Raw genomic sequence first — 12,204 nt, 5'->3', positions numbered from 1 at the left:
AGTGAAAAGGTGTTTGCTGTCTTTGTTGTGATTAAAGTAACTGAAGGCTTTATTTTCATGGAGATGCAACGACCTACGTGAGAATTGGTACTCCTACCCCTATCACTGTAAGGATGTGAGGCTTACATGGAATGGGGAAATCAGTACTGGAAGCTGGAGCAAGGACGGTAGCAAGTAAAAGTTTAGTTAGACGAAGAACATGTTGGTCACATCGGAATAAAGAAATAATTAAGAAAGAAATGAAGAAGAACGTTATAAGAAAGCAGTATATTTTTAGGATTGCATTTGTTTTGAACTCTGAATCTCACACACTGGCATCTAGTGTAATGCTTGTTGTTGTTTTTCAGTTGTCTCTAGAAGGACTGTAGGCTGGTTCCTACTTTTTTGTTGTGGAATATAAACGGCATAAGGAGTTTGAGCTGTTGTTGTCATGCATTAGTGATTGCCCTTAGCTGTGATATGAGAGTGTAATTATTATACATTATCACCACACCCTCTGATCTAGCCTTCCCTTTGTGCTTGACTTTGTACTTGCACGATTTGAAAAGGCCCTTCGGGTTCAGTACGACTTGGGCCTTCACCACACAGGTAGAGTCGAACTAATTATGCTAATAAGTTGCATTATGGGAGATGTGGTATTCAGTGCTTTTGGACCTTGAATTCTACCAAAAACTAAAAGTCAGGATATCTCGAACTCTGCTGCACAGACTGTCTCTGGTGCGTCCTCTAACCTTCTGGAAGTGCAAAAGTCAATCACAACTTTAGTCCACAAAGAATATTTAATCGCTAACTTGATTGCTATGACCTCAAACGAAGTACGATGAAGAGGAATCGTTATCAATCAACACATTCTCACTCCCAAATACCGACCCTTGGTCAGTGGTGGTGCTCTTTTTATGTACCACCCACCAAGAGACTAACAAGACGAAATGACAAAAAGAGAAAAGGAAAATGTGCATATTATATCAGTCTTTCACCTATCGTCCCCGTCTCATTTACTGATATACCCGTTTCTGAACTCTGTGTGTGTGCGTGTGTTTGTGTGTACTGTATATGCCATTTTTCTCACCTCAGATTTTTCCAGAACAGGGCGGTTGTCGTTGATGTCCAGGACCTTGATCTCCACAGTTCCTGTCCCTGTTAGCCCCCCTACTGCCCCTCCCAGATCAGTCCCTTGTACAACCAGTTTGTAGAAGTCATGAGTCTGTCGGAGGAAGAACAGACACATTCTTCTGTTGTTGGATGAAGTACGTACTGTGCAGGCTTTGACAAAAGTCAGCCGACGTGTCTTTACAGGGTGACAAAGTACCTCAGGGCAAAACAGTGCTGCTGTAAAACTTGCTTTGATTCCACCTTGAGGCTAAATTTCAGATGACATTTTGCTCCAACTGATGTTCCCACAATTCAAATGATGTAAAAGTGTGATTGATGATTGATTGTCATCTACAGGACGAGACCAAGGTTGGTAAATCAAGGGAACCAGTCAGCAGTTCATTTTGGAGGTTGGATGTTGTGAGAGGTTCAAATGATGAGAGACAGAGAGATGAGGGACTCATTTTTACTCCTCATCAAACTTCTGAATTCAATTTGAATCCGACTTAATTTCCCCCGTAAGAATCATCAGATACCGACGCTCAGTCAGTGTCCCTACACTACACACTATGACGCGCTAGGTTCCCCTTTAGTGTCACTTTTGGACGTGTCACGGACAGCGGGTCAGTCACCACTCATTACAGTGTTAGTGTCTTTTCAAAATAAACTTCCATCGTAGGTTTACTTAGGTTTTAGGGTTACTTGAGTAGTTTTAGGCTACAAAAGTACTTGGTTAGGTTTAGGAAAAGACTGGTTGCCAGTTAAATAAATGAGTGAAGTAACAATAGTAAGCTAAAATAAGTCAACTTTGACTTGGGTCGTGGTTACGCTTGTCTTTTCAATGTGACCTTTGTCATTTAATCACGGCAGGACTCATTAACCTCAAGTCTGGACCTCTGCATTGGGATCCGATCACACAGACCACATGCTGTGATGGCCTGCCTCGCATTGAGTTGTGATCTCAGTGAGGTGTGGTCAGCATGTGAGCACAAACTGGACAATTTATCAAACGTAGGTCTCCATCATCTTCCCCCCACACGGGAGCTCCTCTCCAGAGGAGAGCAAAGAGAAGAGAGGAGGAAAACCAGGACTGGAGCCCAGCTGAGACCTGCTGTCTGAGTCCTGTTATTGCTAAGTTAAGTTATTGCTAATAAAAACACATTTACTGATTTTGCTGTTTCAAAATAAAAGCTTTTAAATAGCAAAATAACGGGACTTCTATTGTGAAGGATTTATAGAAAACGAAATGTGTTCATCCCCCGCGTCTAATAGCCGCTCCTTTGACCACAAAATATTATGAAGTATGGACACGTGTGAGGACACAGCTGAGTTCTGATCTGGTGCATCTGATCTCAAAGGTGAACATGAACGGCTGTCTCCTGGGTGAAAGTTTATTATCCACCCCGACCTCCTCCCTAAGCTGACTTTCTCTCTCTTTATATACATCAGTCGCTCTGAGCGTCTACAAATGACACAGAGGGATTCACACTGGAGTTAGTAGAAAGCCTACAGACGCTGAGGTGCACTCACCAAGCATTGCTATTTGATGAAATGAGAGGGAGACCGGGCTGGTCAGACAGGTCAGAGAGAGCTTTTAGCATTAGTTTTCACAAAAAGGCTGCAGCACATGTGCAGTGTGTTGTATGCGCACTGAGCCTCACCTCTCTGTCCAACGTGGCCTGTTTGACGGATAGTTTGCCTGTCTTTCTGTCTATAGTGAACATGTGACCTGTGCCCGCCGGCTCCTGGCTGATGATGGAGTAGGCGATCTCTGAATTAATTGTTCCAGGTTGGTCATCATCTTTCGCCTCGATCTGCATGACAAAGGTATCTGCAGTGGAACACAACAGCACAACACCATCTCCGGAGAATCCATCAAATGTCCTGTTCAGACAGAGTATCCACATATATATTATGTTTAGATCTAATAAGACAGATTACCGGAATGCCATTAATGAATGTTAAAGGAAATTATATTGGATCATCTGTATAGTACATAACCATCAATTATCAACCATTATCATATCCCACTCATATCATCATGCTGATCCTTGTTTTACTACTGAGTCTACAAGATGGTTTACAAAAAACTGCGTGAAAAAGTCTCTTCTCACAAACATGTAGATGCCATAAGAGAGAAGTATTTCTCTCTCTATTAAATATCCATAACTGAATCTCAAACAACCAAAGTTAAAGTTTGGCGAAAGCACATCTTTATTTAATTTTATTAGAATTGAAGACTCATGAACTCAGACGTTGCAACACATTCTCACTTGTCCAATAACAATGCTTGGTCAGTGGCCTTACGCTTTAAACTATGCCACTCTAGGTTCCCCTCTCCTGTTAGTATTAGTCTTATTACAGGCATAGTGTCTTTTCAAAATAAATTACAATGTAGGTTTACTGACGCAACAAAAGTAGTTTTTTAGGTTAAGGAAAAGATCGCGGATGCTTGGGTTAAAAGTCACATAAAATAAGTTTGTTTTGCGGATGTACGTAGTGTTAGTTAACTGCATAAGTTATGCAAAAGAGAGTCAGTCAGTATTTGACTGGATTGGGAGTGAGACCGGGTTGGACAATCTACTTCATCAGCACTATGTGGGTGTGCTTTACATTTGATTGACAGCACTGGCAGCATAAACAAACAATGTTGCACCTGTTGCACATCTCTGATCGTATCCATCCTTTATAGAAAAAGGCTGATCTAGAAAGTGTTTAAACAGTGACAATACCTGCTTTGCTAGCCTCTTCGATGTGGCCAGAATGCATCTCAAAGCGAGGAGGGTTGTCATTCTCATCCAGGACTGTGACAGTCAGCGGGATGTCATCCTCTGCTGTGGTTCCATCTCTGTATTTAGCGATCCCTGTCAGCTGCATGAAGGACATAACGAAGTGAGACAAGCTTAGTCATGTCTGTGAACAGATTTTGTCACCGGGACAGCATCCCAACCCTGTAACATGCAGCCATGAGACTTTACAGGTGTGTAATTGAGATCAGTTCTACACTTGCACCAACTGCAGCCCATGAGCATAAGAGCTGCAGTTTATTATAGCTGCTGTTACCTCTGACAACATTAACTTGTATAGCTTTGTCAACAGAGATTTAATCTACATCATATTACTGTCACAAAACGTCGACAGCCAACTGAAATACATGTATATGGGAGCTGCAACACAACTCAGACGTCAACAGGTTTCAGTCCACACAGTACAGCACGAGGCCTTGAACTTATCTAAAGAGAGACTTACATTGTAGGATTGGCAATCCTCCCGGTCCAGAACCTTAGTGATACGTACAAACCCTGTGTCAGGGTCCACCAAAAAGAGGTTGATGGGTGGCTTGTCAGCTCCTGGTCCTTTGAGAAAATAATGCACCTCCCTATCTGAGTCTCTATCGGAGCGAATCTGGCAACAAAACACAGACAGAGAATTTAAGGACTTTTAAACACTGCTTTAGTGTTGAAATATGACACGTCTCTTGGCTACTGTTGAATGGCACTGTAAACACGTTTTCATTCATTGCTATGAAGCAAAAGCCAACCAAAGTCGCGGTAAAAATAAACAAATAAATGCTGCGCCATGAGGTGCTAGGCTAAGCTAGCGGGTTCAAGTGAATGTGTTCTGAGCTAACACAATTAGCATTAGGGGATGACACCTGCTATTAGCCAACTGTTGGAGGGCTAAACTAAAGTAAAGTTGTTTGACAACTCAACTCAAATTCCCTGTAGTGTTAAAGCACTCTGAGTGGTCGGAAAGCTACACAAGTACCGTCCATTTAATACTGAAGCAGTATAAGTTATGTTTTGTCAGATATTGTATTTCATTGGTATATTGAATCTAAATTTTAAAAAAGAATAGAAGACAACATTATTTTGTCAAGTGTACATTGAAGTTTTTGTAATTCATGTAACATTGTTTTGCTTAAATTTAAAAAGTGTATAGGAGTAGAAAATAGAAATGTATCTTCACTTTACTCAGGAATGAATTTACTGTAAAGGTTATTTAAAATATTTTAAGTTCCATGTGTATATTTTGTTGAAGTTAAATACAAATAAGAATCCCTCACTAATAAGACAGACATTTGAGCAGTTGATTAATAGACAGTTCTGGCCATGTCAAGGACTGCAGGTCAGGTTTTTTTATCGATTCGAAGTTGATGGCGAGCCAACCCAGACGAGACTTCTAGATTTCTGGATGATTGATTCCTCTGATTTCAGAATCAGCTTTATTGGCCATGTATGTGTGCGCATACATGGAATTTGACTCCGGTTACACGTTGCTCTCATCGTACATACATACATAGAATATACAATAAACAAGAGAAATATAAAAACAAGGACATTAAAGACAACAAAGTAGAACAGAGAAACATAGCATAAACATTTAACATTTAAGTACTATGTACAATATAAATATTTGAAGATTTGAAGAGCTAAGAGCCAGAACTGCCAACCTTGCCCCTCTCCTGCCACATCATAACCTGCACAAGGCCAGCACAACTCTTACACTCAGCACCACTTTGACGACCCCAGATTCCAGACTCTGACTTTACTCTTTTGTTTTACTTGACTTTGAAAAGACACTTACCTTCTTCTTCAAACACATTCCCTGTGCCTGACTGAGTTGTAACCTTCACTGGTTTAACTGACTGAGTATTCATATTATTGTGTCTTGGTTTAAGGTGATTTTGTTATTGCTGATGCAGTGAATAGTGAATTATTGTAAGGTTGACGTAAATTGTAAAGAGATACCTACCTAATGTTGGATCCAAGTATTGAGAATTGAGATTCTGAATAACCTGTTTTAGAGTGCATCCAGTTAGACAGAAAAGAAGTTGAAAAGAACTCAGTGGTTGAAAACCTAAGAAAAGACAGACCAGTTCATAACCCTTTGTCTTGTGTGGTCATTGAATATTGAAAACACCTTTTCTGCCTCCTGTTTGAGTCTAGTATCCTCTGATTCTGGTGCAGTATAATTGTAATCTTTACTACATCACGTGGCCTCTTGCTTAATTGTCTGGCTTTTAAAAGAACAGTGAATTAAAAGATTTCAGCCCAGGGACAAATTCCCCAGTGGTATAGCTGAGGGCTAGAACTGACAGAAACAACATGTTATCGGATTAATCCCTCCAGGTTTATTGGCAGACCATCCAATGATGTGACAGAAAGCAGCTCCTGTTATTCCAGTTTACATTGACACATTCTGATGCCAATGGGAAAATTAAAGGAAATAAGATTTGAATGTCTAAAGAGCCAAATCACCTTGGCAATGAATTTCTTCTCTCTGTAGTCAACGTTCTCCATCAGCTTGGCAGGAGGAAAGATCCACTCTCTCTTCTTCCTCCTCAGCACCTTTGGCGTCTTCTCTCTTGCCTCAGCACTGAGCATCTGAAAGCAAACAGCAGATGTTCACTTGCTTTTAATGGAGACAGTAGCAGTACAGTGGGCAGTGCTGTACGGTATATGTTTTTGGACAGAAAGAGCTTTTTCATAGTTCTAAGAATCCCTTTTATTATTGTTTAACATTCGTAGTTATCAAAACGCAGTTTTGAGGGACATCTTAAGCTTCTATTTCAGAGTAGGTACTCTCCCAGTCCAAGAGGGAGTGACCTAAAGTGTACGATGGATAGTCGAGCACATGACAGACAAAGAGACAGACACAAAACATGGAAGAAAACACGACCAAATGGGCCGACAGCAAAGTTTAGAACAGGGATCACTAATAGGCGGACCTCGGTCCAGATACGGACCCAGACGCTGTCCTATCAGGACCTATAACGGATAATTGAGAATTATACATTTTGGCGGAGTGCTTCTATTTTACCCTGTGTAGCTTTTCTAGCCTTTATAGCACTCGTTCAGCAGTCCAGGAAACACACAAACCAATTGCATGCGTTGTAAATCATCTCACGTGATGCTACTCAGCCGATCAAATATGTGTATTCCAAAATGCATCGTGAGTCAAGTGAGATTTATAGACAGACATGAGAGAGATGGGGCGAGAGAGAGAGAGAGCAATGGGAGAAGTAAGTAAGTCCGAGGAGCAGTTTCACATGGCGTGCTCTAAAAAGAGAAAAGTGAACCGCGAAAACAGAGCTTTTAAGCTTTATTTGTTCATTCTTCCTGCTGGTGCTCTGTCCACTCTGTCTCATATGTTCAGATACCGTGGCCGTTATTTAATGCGCCAATGTGAAACGCCACTACGAGACCAAACATAACTCTTTTGAGCAAACATACCCACTCGAATCTGAACTGAGGGCAAGATGTTGAGATGTGTAGAGATTGTTTATTATAAAGTTGACTGAGACCGTTATGATGTGAAATGGATTTAACAAAAGAGAAGAAAAAACTTAACTCCAGTCACAGTCTTTTTAATTTTCTTTCATTTTTCTAAAATCAAGCACTTTCTTTTAAGTTGCAAGTTTTTCAAAAGTTCTTTGTTGTGTATTATTTAGATGGATACCTTGTTATACTTGAAATGAGAGAACATTTATTTATGTACTTCTATGTATTTCTAATCCATCCAGTTAAATTTGAAAACTGAGAATAATAATTGTTAAAATATAATTGATGTGTACTTTCTTTATTTGACAGTTGTTGTTACTACTACTAGGCTTCTTGAATATGGCAATAAATAGCGCAAGTTAGATATCATTGTAATGTTCCGGACCTTTGCACAAGGAGATTTTCTCAATCTGGACCTTTTGGAATTTTAATTGAATACCCCTGGTCTAGAAGTTAATTCATGAGCACACACCCACCACAACCAAAGCCAAAGAAAGAATGAGTGACGCTGCTCAGTGAGCTATCCTATTAGCACAAAGTCTAACCTAGTAGCACAAAGGTTAGCCCAGTAGCACAAAGGTTAGCCCAGCAGCACAAAGGTTAGCCCAGCAGCACAAAGGTAAGCCCAGTAGCATAAAGGTTAACCCAGTAGCACAAAAGCTAACACAGCAGCACAAAGGTTAGCCCAGCAGCACAAAGGTTAGCCCAGCAGCACAAAGGTTAGCCCAGCAGCACAAAGGTTAGCCCAGCAGCACAAAGGTTAGCCCAGTWGCACAAAGGTTAGCCCAGTAGCACAAAGGTTAACCCAGTAGCACAAAAGCTAACACAGCAGCACAAAGGTTAGCCCAGTAACACAAAGGCTGACCCAGTAGCATTAAGACTAACCCAGTACCACAAAGGTTAACCCAACCGTACAAAAACTAAACTAGTAGCACAAAGGCTAAGACAGTTGCTTTCATCCAGGTATTTCTACATATATATAAAACAATTATATGTTAATAATTCATTAAAAAAATCAGGACATACACAGTCTTGTCAACTTGTGCTGATTATATATCATGAATATACATTAAATACAATATTATATTCTAAAATCTTGCTGAAGAGTGTGTAGAGAGAGAAAGAGGCAAGTCTAAGGTGTGATCTAGCTCCTGAGTATTAACAGGGAGCACGCCAGCACTGAATGTGAATAATGTATGGCATGCAGCACCTGGTCACACCGTGTGGAGGTAAAACACTGTTCCTCTCCCAGCATGGGGAACTGTTAAAGAGCTTGAGCCTGGACCTGGGCTGTGTGGTGATGGTGTGAAGTGTGAGGCAGCAGGTCTGCCGATATCGTCACAATGTTGTTGGAGCTGCTGGTGCTGTCGTGATTAATACTAGAGAGCATGTAGTTGGACAGCAGTGAATCGGTGCAATAAGTGGATAATGGTTTCATTAGCTACTGTATGGGCATAGCTAGCAGCGTACAGTGCGTGACACCACACATAAACTTCTTGACCTTGAGAAACTCTGAACAGAACAAACTCACATTTAAATAAACTAACAAAAGCCATAAGGATATACAACTATACGACACAGATGCAGACAATTAAGAGGGGCTGATATTTTGGCCCTCGGTGGAGGTCTGAACAAGTGCCAACTATTTAGAGGAAGGACCCTCCTGACTTGCAGGCTACTGCAAGAGAAGACAAGTTAGTACTGTTCAGGCAGAGAGGGAGGGGTATATCGAGTTATATTAGTGTTGGAGTACTCGAGAGCGGTCTTGGTCTCGGTCTCAGCATTTTTACTTGGTCTTGTCTCAATTTCAGACAAGAAGGACTCCTTTCAAGACCACAACTACGGGGGTATCACTAAACTGCCTCTGCATTGTCTGATTTATTTGTTAACACCAAACTGTGGTTGCTGATAGAGAACAAAGGTAATTTCCAACACAGAAAATTCACCTCTGCAATGCCTTTGGATTATTTCATCAAGACATTTCTCATTATGGACACACACACATATACAGTACAAATGCCATTAAAGAGGGGAATGAAGAGGAATCTGTAGCTGTTTTTATGGAAATGGGGATTGTTGTTAAAGCACTGTACAGCGTTCTCAGAATCAGTTTAGGATGTTTGTTTAAACATTCCTGAAGGGTGAAATACAATATAATATTTTGGAAGGTGGGTGAGCTACTGTCTTTAGTTTTAATAGGCTTATTTATAGGCCCCCTTTTTGCTGCAGATGGATTTGAATAAAAGTTTGATGAACTGAATGGAACAAAAAGATAAAACTGAGAGAAAAACAAACTGTAGTGGAAACGCAGATTCATCAAGACTTTTTGTCATCATAATTCTATAACATATAGTTCAATGTACATTTGTGAACCCGATCCTTTACAGATATGTCAGGCTGGATGCCATTTTGCGCCATAGCAAAGATGGCAGCCATTAGAGATATTCTACAATAACCTCTTATTCAAGGGAAACCTGGCCAGGAGGGCGTAATGTTCTACACAGCATGATAGGACCCAATACCATGAACACAATATGAGTATATTCTGTAAAACCCATTTCATTTCTAAAGGTTTTATCATTAAATCTCTTATCAAATCTTACTTTATTGTAACTGTGAATGACCTTTGAGGCCAATTTATGGGCTGCATGAATCAAATTGACTGGGCTTGAATATACATATTATCTTAACACTAATAGATGGTAAACTCTGTTCTGTAAGTTTAAAAACTTCAATGAGGTCACATCCATGTAAACACTGTCTAAATGAGCCAGACAGATAGACGCTCCTCAGCTTTTACTTCATCTAACTCATTCCACCACAGTATTGTTCAAGCGTGTCTCCAAATAGCAGCTCCAGTTTAGCGCGGCTTGACACGATATCAAAGAAGCTGGCATGAAGTGAGCTAGCAGCTTTTCATTGATTGCGGCACACTGTAGTTACAGCGGAAACAACAACAAGCACCAACTGGTTCTGTTTATCAACGCATTATTTAGTGATGCAGTGTTTCATTTATATAGTAGTATTTATGTGCAGGACTGACAATACATTTCTGACTAGCATGATTTGCAACTCTGAAAACAATTAGTTTAATTGTTTAAAACAATTAAACTGGAGCATTCATGAATCATTCCTACAGAAACGTGACTTATCACCACAAGTAATTGCATCTAACAAAGTGCAAATTAGTCCACTTAAAGTATAAATGACTCTTCTGTAATGACAGGTTCCACCATGGCCTGCAGCATGTCCTGGTGAGTCAAAGTGAAATTTAGGAGTAGCTTCAGAGTGAATACTCACCAAGGCCATCACTAACAAAAGCAGCAGGCCCACTTCTGTGAAGGAGAGCCAAGCCATGAGTTCAGTGAATCCACAGCGTACGGCAGCCTGTCCTTTCTGTGTGGAAAACCCCACTGCAGACGGGAGGTCAAAACAGTACTTAAACACACCTATGTCAGCTTCATCCCCCTCCCTCCACACCTACAACCAGTCTTACATGTGTAGACCCCTCCTCCTCCCTCCCCTAGCATCATGCATGCTTTCATAACCTAAACCGTCACATCTGTGCATGTTTTTCAAAGGTGTGTCGGATTACTGCCTTATGGTTTTTAAAGGGTACAGTAAAGCCTCAGGCACTTGATGAAGCTGACAAGGACAGACAAGTAGCGCACACTGTAAAAACATTTGATCAGGAGAAAACCTTCCACTTTCTTCAGAAAATATGTATTTTATTATTTTGCAAAAAACAGTAAAGTTACTCATTATGACGCCAGCATGAAGGGATGCTTCGTCATTAACATACAAATGCATATAGTCAAAATCAATGTAATTAAAGTTATGGCTCGGGTTCAGGAAGGTGTATTTCCAGCAGCAGCGCAAAACAGGCAACTAAATCCCCAGTAAGGGGACCCGTCCAGAAGAGTCAGCAGCACGGTGTTGCGTGCATTGTCTTGGACACATGCAGCTCCACCGCATTAATTAGCTGCGAGGTCTTCCTGGCATACTCAATCAGTATGTTACGCCCAGCCTAACCTTAGCGAGTGAACACTTAAGAGAGAGAGTGTGTGTGTGATCAAGTTAGCAGTAATGCTATAGGTGTGAACATAGCCATGCAGTGTGTGTACAATTTATTTGGCGGTGACTTAAATTGAAGGGGTTAGCTCAGAAGTTAGCAACAACTCAGGCTCACTGAAGGTGGATCAGCGCTTTTCTCCTTGAAGAGACAAGCCTTTCCTTTGAGTTTTGCTCAGTTTTGCTCATTTCGTGAGCATTTCACGAGACTGGGTTAGTAGGCCCAAGTACAGATGCAGCTTGATGCTCAGCAGCCATGTCTCCCCATACCCCTCCCAATAAACCAGCAACACTTCCAACTGAGGGAGAGGAGAGCAGCATTGAGTTGAATGAAATGTCAGTTGGTAGTAACTGAAGTTTTGGTTATGATGTATTACAGATATTATCATATTATACTATATATTATCATATGCAATGTGTATACTCTACAGTGCCAGGTCCCTCTTCAAGTGGTAAAGCAGCAAAAAAACCTGATATAGACGGGGAGACTACTGTTCGCACATTGGCCACAAGAGATGCCAACCTAGAAATGCTGCTGGAGTCAGAGGGCTAGCCAGTCCCAGAGGCCTTGCAGTATGTGAAGCTCACATGTATAATGAATTCCCAAGTCATGAGGAAATAATGCACACATTGAGACTGCTACTCGAAGTAGAAGAATTGTAGTTGCAGAATCAGATACTAACACAAACCTTTTGTAAATTAAGGCCCACATCTGATTGTTCAAATAATTCTGAGAACAACCTTGTGCTTACCCTCA

At 40.9% G+C, this 12,204-nt stretch overlaps 1 protein-coding gene across 1 annotated transcript in view; it reads right to left on the bottom strand.

Moving 5' to 3' along the window:
- LOC116400073 (uncharacterized) overlaps positions 1-10,910 on the bottom strand; it is a 30,024-nt gene extending 19,114 nt beyond the window's left edge. Inside the window, exons 1-6 of the mRNA XM_031877719.1 lie at positions 10,677-10,910; positions 6,354-6,479; positions 4,342-4,497; positions 3,825-3,963; positions 2,754-2,923; positions 1,070-1,204 (exon numbers count right to left, since the gene is read on the bottom strand). Of these exons, the coding sequence (XP_031733579.1) occupies positions 1,070-1,204; positions 2,754-2,923; positions 3,825-3,963; positions 4,342-4,497; positions 6,354-6,479; positions 10,677-10,733 (783 nt within the window). The 5' untranslated portion in view covers positions 10,734-10,910. The remainder of the gene's footprint in view (positions 1-1,069; positions 1,205-2,753; positions 2,924-3,824; positions 3,964-4,341; positions 4,498-6,353; positions 6,480-10,676) is intronic.
- Positions 10,911-12,204: the final 1,294 nt, after the last annotated feature.

This window comes from Anarrhichthys ocellatus, unplaced genomic scaffold (assembly GCF_004355925.1).
Source record: "Anarrhichthys ocellatus isolate YVR2014 unplaced genomic scaffold, GSC_Weel_1.0 scaffold145, whole genome shotgun sequence".
NCBI classification, from domain to species: domain Eukaryota; kingdom Metazoa; phylum Chordata; class Actinopteri; order Perciformes; family Anarhichadidae; genus Anarrhichthys; species Anarrhichthys ocellatus.
This window is presented reverse-complemented; position numbering and strand designations above follow the sequence as displayed.